The sequence below is a fragment of the Phyllobates terribilis genome, unplaced genomic scaffold (genome assembly GCF_046119375.1).
Source record: "Phyllobates terribilis strain yellow unplaced genomic scaffold, ASM4611937v1 Scaffold_11__3_contigs__length_659146591, whole genome shotgun sequence".
In the NCBI taxonomy this organism is placed as follows: domain Eukaryota; kingdom Metazoa; phylum Chordata; class Amphibia; order Anura; family Dendrobatidae; genus Phyllobates; species Phyllobates terribilis.
Window position 1 is genome coordinate 614,653,988 of NW_027362771.1, and position 11,225 is coordinate 614,665,212.

An 11,225-nucleotide genomic window follows, 5' to 3' on the forward strand; every position below is an offset into this window, starting at 1 on the left:
AGCTGCACTCACTATAATGCTGGTGCAGTCACTGTGTACATACATTACATTACTGATCCTGAGTTACATCCTGTATTATACTCCAGAGCTGCACTCACTATTCTGCTGGTGAAATCACTGGGTACATACATTACTTATCCTGTATTTAACTCCAGAGCTGAACTCCGTAGACATATGATTTCAATAGCCTGATGTCACTCTGGTTTCTCTCCCTTCAGGAGATGGAGAACTGGGTGATGATCGGGAACGTGTTGGACGTCTTGTGTTTCTGGGGGGCGCTCCCCCTCTTTGTGGTGGGGACTCTAGCCATCTTTTTCATGGGACATTTTAACAATGCTCCTGAACGTCCCTTCCCGAGCGGTGACCACGTCTTCCCCCCCTGCTCCACCGCGGCCGGCTGAGTTTTGCAGTTTTCTGCTCCTCGGGGGCGGAGTCATCTCTGTAATAAACCAGAAAATTGCTGGAAAATATTTTATTGTCCTGATTTGTGTCAATTACAAAACCCTACAAGGATGATAGAGAAGAGGAGCGGGACTGGCCAGTCTGATCCTCAGCCCCGTGTGACCGCACCCTGAGTGATCAGGGGTCTCCACATCCAGTGCAGACCCCTCCACAGACGAATGCTGTGACCGGAGGTCACTTCATCCCACCGGACCCTCTGGGAGACCTCAGACCTCACAGCGTGAGCTTCGTGTTTCGGAAACTTGAGTTGTCTCTGCAGGGAAACAGAAGAAGGGCGTCCGATCTTACAATCACTACTCACATACAGGTCACCCAGCTGAGGGTTTGTTACAACGTGTCAGGACAGGCTAAACTGAAACCTCTCCTTTCCTACAGTCCAAGCTCACTCGAGGGGGGGGTGGAGGGGAGTGAACACTCACTTCAGGCTGTCAGTGTGAGTCTTGTACTCCATGATGGTGTTCGGAGGGAGGTTGAGGACCCTCCTGAGTGTGTCCCGGATCCGGATGGTGCTAAGCTGGTCGCTGGCCGTCTTGTTCCAAATGGAGAGGATGTCTTCCTGCAGGGGGCGGCACAGACAAAGCTCAGTGTCAGGGGGAGGAGCCGGCAAGCCATGCTCCTTCACATCCCGTACATTGTGCGCAGTGGACCGGTCAGGAAGAGTCACTTACCTGAAAGCGTATGGACACCACCACCCCGCAGATCTCTTCTCCCACCATGAACTGCTCCCCCAGCATGGCCAGGATGATGTTCTCCCAGAAGCGGGACGCCAGCCCTTTCCGGAGGCGGATGATCCACTTGCCGCCATTCTTATTGGCGTCATCCTGCGTGGGGAGGGGGGCACAGAGGTTATGGTTTAATGAAAGGTCGAGCACGACCATGAGAAGTTCTGCTGTGTCCCAACAGGCTGAGTTTCTACCCTTTCCCAATATATCTGCTTGCTTCCAGACAATTTTAACATGTCAGGAACACTTTAAAAGGTGAAAACCCCTCCCGATACTTTTTCAGAGCTGAGGGTCTGTTACTATTGCATCCGGCCTATTAAAACCTAAGGGAGGTTAACAGGACTGGAGCTGCACAGATTTGTCTCCTGTGCTGAACATTTGTTATAATGCAGGAGGTTGTGCCTGATAGATACATTGTAACTACCCGCAGCCAAGGGACGAACCAAGTCAGGACAGGGGAGGCTCAGCCTCTAAATGCAGATGAAAGTCCACCGACAGCAAGCAGAGATTCTGAAAATGGGGAGGAATGCAACAGCAGTATGGAGGACTTACCTGGACAGGTTTAACCCCTAATGGACAGTAGAGGTGCCCTTAGGGGTAGAGCGTTGCCTGCACTCACCTCCCACATGGGTTTGATTCCTTCCTTGAACAGGTGGAAGTCGCTGTATCCTGAGAGGTCTCCGGGCCGCACTAAGTGGCTGTACACCCGCCAGAACTGCTCCACCTAGAGGACGAGAGGTGGCGGTACTACCACGGCTACCCCCGAGGAGCGCTGTACACGAAGGAGGGCTACTCACCGATGCCACTGTGCCCACCTGCCGGATGTTCTGCTCGTAGTTCTGAGTGCTGGCGGGTCGGGAGGGCGTCCTCCGGGAGTACCAGAAGGTGTAGCGATACTGCAGGGGGTGCTCCCCGGGGGCCACCACCGGCTCCTGAGGACAGAAGAAGGGTCAGATATTTGTGCTACAGATATACAGAGGGTGGCGCTGTGTCCACCAGCAGCGGAGCAGCCCCTATATATGCACTACAGGTAACAGAGCACAGGGGGCGACGGCGGGGGGTGCGGCTCCTCTCTACACACAGGAGGACGGGGGTGCGGCTCCTCTCTACACACAGGAGGACGGGGGTGCGGCTCCTCTCTACACACAGGAGGACGGGGGTGCGGCTCCTATCTACACACAGGAGGACGGGGGTGCGGCACCTCTCTACACACAGGACGGGGGTGCGGCTCCTCTCTACACACAGGGGGACGGGGGTGCGGCTCCTATCTACACACAGGAGGACGGGGGTGCGGCTCCTCTCTACACACAGGAGGGCGGGGGTGCGGCTCCTCTCTACACACAGGAGGGCGGGGGTGCGGCTCCTCTCTACACACAGGAGGGCGGGGGTGCGGCTCCTATCTACACACAGGAGGACGGGGGTGCGGCTCCTCTCTACACACAGGAGGGCGGGGGTGCGGCTCCTCTCTACACACAGGGGGACGGGGGTGCGGCTCCTCTCTACACACAGGGGGACGGGGGTGCGGCTCCTCTCTACACACAGGGGGACGGGGGTGCGGCTCCTCTCTACACACAGGGGGACGGGGGTGCGGCTCCTCTCTACACACAGGGGGACGGGGGTGCGGCTCCTCTCTACACACAAGAGGGCGGGGGTGCGGCACCTCTCTACACACAGGAGGGCGGGGGTGCGTCTCCTCTCTACACACAGGAGGACGGGGGTGCGTCTCCTCTCTACACACAGGGGGACGGGGGTGCGGCTCCTCTCTACACACAGGAGGACGGGGGTGCGGCACCTCTCTACACACAGGAGGGCGGGGGTGCGGCTCCTCTCTACACACAGGAGGGCGGGGGTGCGGCTCCTCCCTACACACAGGGGGGCGGGGGTGCGGCTCCTCCCTACACACAGGGGGACGGGGGTGCGGCTCCTCCCTACACACAGGGGGACGGGGGTGCGGCTCCTCCCTACACACAGGGGGACGGGGGTGCGGCTCCTCTCTACACACAGGGGGACGGGGGTGCGGCTCCTCTCTACACACAGGGGGACGGGGGTGCGGCTCCTCTCTACATACAGGAGGACGGGGGTGCGGCTCCTCTCTATACACAAGAGGACGGGGGTGCGGCTCCTCTCTACATACAGGAGGACGGGGGTGCGGCTCCTCTCTATACACAAGAGGACGGGGGTGCGGCTCCTCTCTACATACAGGAGGACGGGGGTGCGGCTCCTCTCTATACACAAGAGGACGGGGGTGCGGCTCCTCTCTACATACAGGAGGACGGGGGTGCGGCTCCTCTATACACAAGAGGACGGGGGTGCGGCTCCTCTCTACATACAGGAGGACGGGGGTGCGGCTCCTCTCTATACACAAGAGGACGGGGGTGCGGCTCCTCTCTACATACAGGAGAACGGGGGTGCGGCTCCTCTCTACATACAGGAGGACTGGGGTGCGGCTCCTCTCTATACACAAGAGGACGGGGGTGCGGCTCCTCTCTACATACAGGAGGACGGGGGTGCGGCTCCTCTCTACATACAGGAGGACTGGGGTGCAGCTCCTCTCTATACACAAGAGGACGGGGGTGCGGCTCCTCTCTATACACAAGAGGACGGGGGTGCGGCTCCTCTCTATACACAAGAGGACGGGGGTGCGGCTCCTCTCTATACACAAGAGGACGGGGGTGCGGCTCCTCTCTACATACAGGAGGACGGGGGTGCGGCTCCTCTCTATACACAAGAGGACGGGGGTGCGGCTCCTCTCTATACACAAGAGGACGGGGGTGCGGCTCCTCTCTACATACAGGAGGACGGGGGTGCGGCTCCTCTCTATACACAAGAGGACGGGGGTGCGGCTCCTCTCTACATACAGGAGGACGGGGGTGCGGCTCCTCTCTACATACAGGAGGACGGGGGTGCGGCTCCTCTCTATACACAAGAGGACGGGGGTGCGGCTCCTCTCTACATACAGGAGGACGGGGGTGCGGCTCCTCTCTATACACAAGAGGACGGGGGTGCGGCTCCTCTCTATACACAAGAGGACGGGGGTGCGGCTCCTCTCTATACACAAGAGGACGGGGGTGCGGCTCCTCTCTACATACAGGAGGACGGGGGTGCGGCTCCTCTCTATACACAAGAGGACGGGGGTGCGGCTCCTCTCTACATACAGGAGGACGGGGGTGCGGCTCCTCTCTACATACAGGAGGACGGGGGTGCGGCTCCTCTCTATACACAAGAGGACGGGGGTGCGGCTCCTCTCTACATACAGGAGGACGGGGGTGCGGCTCCTCTCTATACACAAGAGGACGGGGGTGCGGCTCCTCTCTATACAAGATGATTTCTGCTACCCACAGCCGGGATGCAGCAGTGTAGCACAAGCGATTCGATGATCGCAGCTTCTAGTCTCCCATGGAGTCTACTGAAGCCAGTAAAAAGTGGGGGAAAAAAAGTTTTAAGAAACAGTAAAAAAAATAGAAACATAAAAGTTCAAATCACCCCCTTATACCTCACACAAAATAAAACAAATTAAAAAAAACCACATACACATATTTGGTGTCGTCGCATTCAGAATCGCCCAATCTATCAATATAAAAAAATAATTAATCCGATCGGCAAAAGGCGTAACGAGAAAAATGCCAGAATTATGTCTTTTTTTGGTCATCGCAACTTTGCAATAAAATGCAATAACAGGTGATCAAACCAGGGGAGGAGTCCTGACGAGATAATTTGCATATTCCCACTGCATTTTGGGGTAAGTGAAGAGTCTCCGCGAGCTCAAAGAACACTGGATTTTGGCTGTTGGAGCTGAAAAGAGGACATCGGTAAACCGCGCGCCTCCCGGCGCGCGCCTTTTGAAGCTTTTTTTGAAGCTTTTTTCACTGTTTTCAGAACATTAACAGTAAGAACATGGAAGAGTCCAGGAGCCATTTGGTGAGCTGCATATCCTGCTACATGTTCACAGACTTGCCAGTGGAAAAGCCAAACTTCACATGCCAGAAATGCAAGCTTGTGTCCCTGTTGGAGGAAAAGTTGCGAAATCTAGAAGAGAGGTTAACTACGTTGAAAATCATTAAGGAAGGTGAAGAGTTCTTAGACAGAGCAGAATTATCTCTTCATGATTCAGAAAGAGAAGAAATTCGAACTGCACCTGACGAAACAGATGAATGGAAGCATGTGACCCACAGAAGCAGGAGGATCGAGAGGCAGTCAGCACCCATACTGCTCAGGAACCAGTACCAGGCTCTCACGCAGGAGAACCATGAAGAAATACAGCAAGATAAGACTTTGCCAGCAATGAATAACCTTGTAAGCCCTCAGAATCCTCCTGGATGGAGAAAGAAGAATGTTGTGAAGAAACAACGGAGAGTGGTGGTCATGGGGGATTCCCTGTTAAGAGGAACAGAGGCCGCTATCTGCAGACCAGACATAACCTCAAGAGAAATGTGCTGTCTTCCAGGAGCAAAAATTAAAGATGTGTCTGACAGGATATCAAGACTCTTCAGACCTACAGATCACTACCCATTCCTGCTAATACATGTGGGGACAAATGACACCGCAAGAAAGGACCTGGAAACCATCTGCAGTGACTTTGAAGTCTTAGGCAAGAAAGTGAAAGAATTGGGAGCGCAGGTGGTCTTCTCATCCATCCTCCCAGTGGATGGCCATGGAACAATGAGGTGGAATAAGATTCTACAGGTGAACAACTGGCTACGTCGATGGTGCCGTCAACAAGGATTTGGATTTCTGGATCACGGAATGAATTACCTATACGATGGACTACTTGCTAGAGATGGGGTGCACCTTACGAAGACTGGAAAACATGTATTTGGAAGTCGCCTTGCTGCACTCATCAGGAGAGCTTTATACCAGAACAATGTGGGAAGGGAAGCAAAAGGCCAGAAAAAGCCATACAGCTGACAAATACTATTGAGATCTCTGCTACTGGAAGTGGAAAGGAAGAACAAAGACAAAAAAATCTAAATAATAAAAATATGGGAGGAAGAGAAACCAATCACAAACTAAAATGTTTTTATACAAATGCACAAAGCATGGGCAACAAACAAGGAGAATTGGAACTACTAATGCAGGAAAAGGAATATGATGTCATTGGAATCACTGAAACTTGGTGGGACGATACACATGATTGGAATAAAAGGCTAAAAGGATACAACTATTTGCAAGAAACAGACTTGATAAATGAGGAGGAGGTGTCGCATTGTATGTTAGAAAAGCGAATATCTACACAGAGATTGAAGCTTCAGAGACTGGGAGTTCTGTGGAAACTGTTTGGGTAAGAATACAAGGAGAGAACAACGGAAAGGACACCATTGTAGGCATTTACTACAGGCCACCTGGGCAAGCTGAAGATATGGATGAACTCTTTATGCATCAAATGACCAAGTTCTCCAAAAATTATGACGTAGTGGTCATGGGAGATTTCAACTATCCAGACATTTGTTGGGAATCTCTCTCAAGTAAAACTAACAGGTCAAGCAAATTCTTATCCTCTCTTGCTGACAACTTTATCTTCCAAAAGGTAGGGGAGAAAACAAGGGGATCTGCTACTTTGGATCTAATCGTTATAAACAGGGAGGAAATGGTTGAGGAGGTAAAGGTGGCTGGGACCCTAGGAGGCAGCGATCATGCTATTATAGAATTTTGGATAACTAGAGGAGGAAGACATGTGAAGACTCAAACTTAAAGGAAAGATTTTAGAAAGGCAGATTTTAAGAGACTCAGAAAGAGAATAGGAGGGATCCAATGGCTGGATGTCCTTAAGGACAAAAATGTCCAGGAAGGATGGGAAATTTTTAAAAATGAGATTCTCAAAGCACAATCGATAACAATCCCGAAAAGTAGGAAGAATGGGAAGCATTTAAGGAAACCAGGATGGATGAACACAGAACTTAAACACATGCTAAAAAAAAAGAAAGAAATGTTTATTAAATGGAAAGAGGGAGGCATATCTAAAGATTATAATGCAGTCTGCAGATCCTGCAGGGCACGTATCAGGTTAGCTAAAGCTGACAATGAATTAAGGCTTGCAAGAGATGTCAAAAGCAATAAAAAAGGATTTTGGGGGTATGTCAAAAGTAAAAGAACAGTCAAAGATGTTATTAGATTTTTACAGGATGAAAAATGGTGAAATGGTAAGAAAGGATGTTGAGAAGGCCGAACTTTTTAATTCCTATTTTGCATCTGTTTTCTCTCAGAAAGAAAATGTAACATCAACTGATCTTCACTGTCCTATTAAAGGAATAGCAGAATCCAAGTTATCATCTGTAAACAGAAAGATTGTGAGGCAATATTTAGCTAACATAAATGAGTTCAAGTCTCCAGGTCCAGATGAATTACACCCCACAGTACTGAAGGAGATCGTAGAAGAAATTTTAGAACCACTCTCCATAATCTTTGAAAATTCTTGGAGAACAGGAGAAGTTCCAGAAGACTGGAGAAGAGCAAATGTTGTTCCTATCTTCAAAAAGGGGAAGAAGGTGGACCCAGGGAACTATAGGCCGGTGAGTCTGACTTCTATACCTGGAAAGATATTTGAACAAATTATTAAACAACATGTAAGTACCTGGATAAGAATGAAGTGATTAACCAGAGTCAGCATGGGTTTGTAACTAACAAGTCATGTCAGACTAACTTAATTTCCTTCTATGACAGAATCACTGACTGGGTGGATCAGGGAAATGCTGTAGATATAGTATATCTTGACTTCAGCAAAGCATTTGACAAAGTATCTCACACCATCCTTATTGAAAAAATGACCAAGTATGCAATGGACAAGGCAACTGTAAGGTGGATTCATAACTGGCTTAGTGATCGGACTCAAAGGGTGGTTGTAAATGGCTTCACATCCAGCTGGATGAATGTCTCAAGTGGGGTACCACAGGGCTCCGTCCTGGGACCTGTATTGTTCAACATCTTTATCAATGATTTAGATGAAGGAATTGAGGGTAAACTGATTAAATTTGCTGATGACACAAAGCTAGGAGGGATAGCTAATACTAGAGAAGAGAGAGAGAGGATTCAAAAAGACCTAAATAAACTGGAGCAGTGGGCAGCAACCAACAGAATGGTTTTTAACAGGGAAAAATGCAAAGTACTACATCTGGGCAATAAAAATGAAAAAAGCATATACAGAATGGGAGGAATAGAGCTAAGCAACAGTACATGTGAAAAAGACTTAGGTATACTAATAGATCATAGACTGAACATGAGTCAACAGTGTGATGCAGCAGCAAAAAAGGCAAATACAATTCTGGGATGTGTTAACAGAAGCATACAGTCTAGATCACGTGAAGTCATTATCGGTCTTTACTCCTCTTTGGTCAGACCTCATCTGGAATACTGTGTACAGTTTTGGGCACCACATTATAAAAAAGACATCGACAAACTGGAGCAAGTTCAGAGAAGAGCGACCAGAATGGTGACCGGTCTGCAAACTATGTCCTATGAGGAACGGTTGCAGGATTTGGGAATGTTTAGCTTGCAAAAATGAAGACTGAGAGGAGACTTAATAGCTGTCTACAAATATGTCAAGGGCTGTCACATTGTAGAAGGATCATCTTTATTCTCATTTGCACAAGGAAAGACTAGAAGCAATGGGATGAAACTAAATGGGAGGAGACACAGATTAGATATTAGAAAAAACTTTTTGACAGTTAGGGTGATTAATGAGTGGAACAGGCTGCCACGAGAGGTGGTGAGTTCCCCTTCAATGGACGTCTTCACACAGAGGCTGGACAGACATCTGTCTGAGATGATTTAGTGAATCCTGCTTTGAGCAGGGGGTTGGACCAGATGACCCAGGAGGTCCCCTCCAACTCTACCACTCTATGATTCTATGAAAACATTGTATGTACCCCAAAATGATATCAATAAAAACGTCAGCTCAGCGCGCAAAAAATAAGCCCTCACCCGGCCCCAGATCATGGAAAAAGGAGACGCTACAGGTCTTAGAAATGGGGAGAAATGAAAAAACTTTTTTCCATAAAAACTTTGGATTTTTTTTCACCACTTAACTATGAAAGAACCTGCACATGTTTGGTGTCTGCGCACTCGTAATGACCTGGGGAATAATAATGGCAGCTCAGTGTTAGCATCCAGAGAACGTGGTAAAAAACAATTGTGGAATTGCACTTTATTTTTTGCAATTCCACCGCACTTGGAATTTTTTTCCCGTTTCCCAGTACATGATATGGTAAAACCAATGGTGTCGGTCAAAAGTACAACTCGTCCCGCAAAAAACAAGCCCTCACACGGCCATATTGACCAAGAGATAAAAAAAAGTTCTGGCTCCGGGAAGAAGGGGGGCAAAAAAGAAACAAAAAAAAAAGTTAAATCGCCCTGAGCTGAAGGGGTTAAGGCTGAGAGGGAACCACAACTCCCAGCACACCTCCTCCTCCCTCACTGGCAGCTCTGGGTACAATGTCATGTGTTCAGTTTAGCTACATGGCAGCAACTTCCGGCGCACGCGATGACGTCACGGACACACCGGAAGTGGTTGCGCTCCGGGCTCCTTACCCTGGACCTGGCTACGGTCTTGGGCTCCTCCTCCTGGGTGGTGACGTCATCACTTCCTGAGATCCCCATGTGAGGTGTGAGACTCTCGCCGGTTTGTCCGGCCTCGGTTCGTTGTCCCGGATGTGCGGTGCCTCTAAGCCGTGTGCGTCCTAGTGCCGGCAGGAGAGACGCGATGACGTCATGAGGTGGACGTGATAGGCTGCGTAGGAGGGCGTGGTGTGTGACGTGTAACTGATAGGCGGGGCCTTCTGCTGATAAGGTTATCACAGCGCGCCACCTGCTGGTGACTGTGGTGAACAGCAAGCACCAGCTATGTGACGCCTCAGTGCTGTCCTGTGGTACTACAAGTCCCAGCAGCTGTGAGATAAAGCATGGAGGAGGAGGAAGCAAAGCTGCAAAAACATCGAAAAAACAGCATTACACGTCTATTACATATTTTATGGCTTTAATGTAGAAACAATATCAATCACGCCATTTTTAACTCCATTTACCGATCGTTGTAAATTATCTGACCGCGGTGTTGTGTTGGTCGTTACTATTACAGGGACGTAACTATGTCTGCTATTTGCTCATTTGTGATGTTTAATGCATTAATTATAAAGTGCATTAAAAATGACATTATAGTAATTGTTTTCCTTTATTTTTTAGTATTTTATAGGAAGAAAAAAAATCTTTTTCTTATTTTCCCTCTTGAATACAGCGACATAAAAACAGATTGCTATGTAGAGATGTATCAGTATATTCTGCCTTTTACTCTAGAACCTACATTGCACATGGAAGTATGGATGCTATGGTATTAGTAGTATAAAACCGGGCTGCCAAACCTGTACTCGCCACCTCATCCCTGGAGCATCGATCACTGCTGCTGCCCAACCTGTACTCGCCACCTGTTCCCCGGAGCTCTGATCACTGCCGCTGCCTGACCTGTACTCGCCACCCCTTCCCTGGGGCATCGATCACTGCTGCTGCCCAACCTGTACTCGCCACCTGTTCCCCGGAGCTCTGATCACTGCCGCTGCCTGACCTGTACTCGCCACCCCTTCCCTGGGGCATCGATCACTGCTGCTGCCCAACCTGTACTCGCCACCTGTTCCCCGGAACTCTGATCACTGCCACTGCCCGACCTGTACCTTGCCGCCCCTTCCCTGGAGCTATTGTCACTGCTGCTGCCCGACCTGAACTCGCTGCCTTTTCACTGGAGCTCTGGTCACCACTGCTGCCAGACTTACACTCACGACCTCTTCTCCAGAGCTCTGGTCACCACTACTGACCTGTATTTGCCACCCCATCCCCGAAGCTCTGATCACTGCTGCCGCCCGACTTGTACTTGCCACCTTTTCTCTGCTGCTCTGGTCACCACCGCTGAAAAAACCTATACTTGCAACCTCGTTCCTGGAGGTCAGGTCACTACCTGTACTCACTGCCTCTTCCCTAGAGCTCCGGTCACTGCCACTGCTCAACCTGTACTCACCACGTCTGCCCCAGATCTCTGGTCACCACCACTTCCCAACCTGTACTCGC

At 50.0% G+C, this 11,225-nt stretch overlaps 2 protein-coding genes across 3 annotated transcripts in view; one reads left to right on the plus strand and one right to left on the minus strand.

Moving 5' to 3' along the window:
• The window catches only part of LOC141167121 (acetylcholine receptor subunit epsilon-like), a 109,462-nt gene extending 109,012 nt beyond the window's left edge, over window positions 1–450 (plus strand). The window contains exon 12 of one of the 2 annotated variants that reach the window (XM_073654487.1): window positions 219–450. In XM_073654487.1, coding sequence (XP_073510588.1) covers window positions 219–401 — 183 coding nt within the window. In that variant the 3' untranslated portion in view covers window positions 402–450. The remainder of the gene's footprint in view (window positions 1–218) is intronic. The other variant, XM_073654488.1, reaches the window with a different exon arrangement.
• Window positions 451–457: 7 nt separating this feature from the next.
• LOC141167122 (eukaryotic translation initiation factor 4E type 2-like) lies at window positions 458–9,924 on the minus strand. Its single transcript, XM_073654489.1, has 6 exons — window positions 9,705–9,924; window positions 1,982–2,116; window positions 1,804–1,908; window positions 1,131–1,283; window positions 882–1,018; window positions 458–715 (listed from the first exon to the last, which is right to left on the minus strand). The coding sequence occupies exons 1-6, from the start codon at window positions 9,771–9,773 to the stop codon at window positions 676–678; spliced, it is 639 nt and encodes a 212-aa protein (XP_073510590.1). The 5' UTR covers window positions 9,774–9,924; the 3' UTR covers window positions 458–675.
• Between the last annotated feature and the right edge of the window lie 1,301 nt (window positions 9,925–11,225).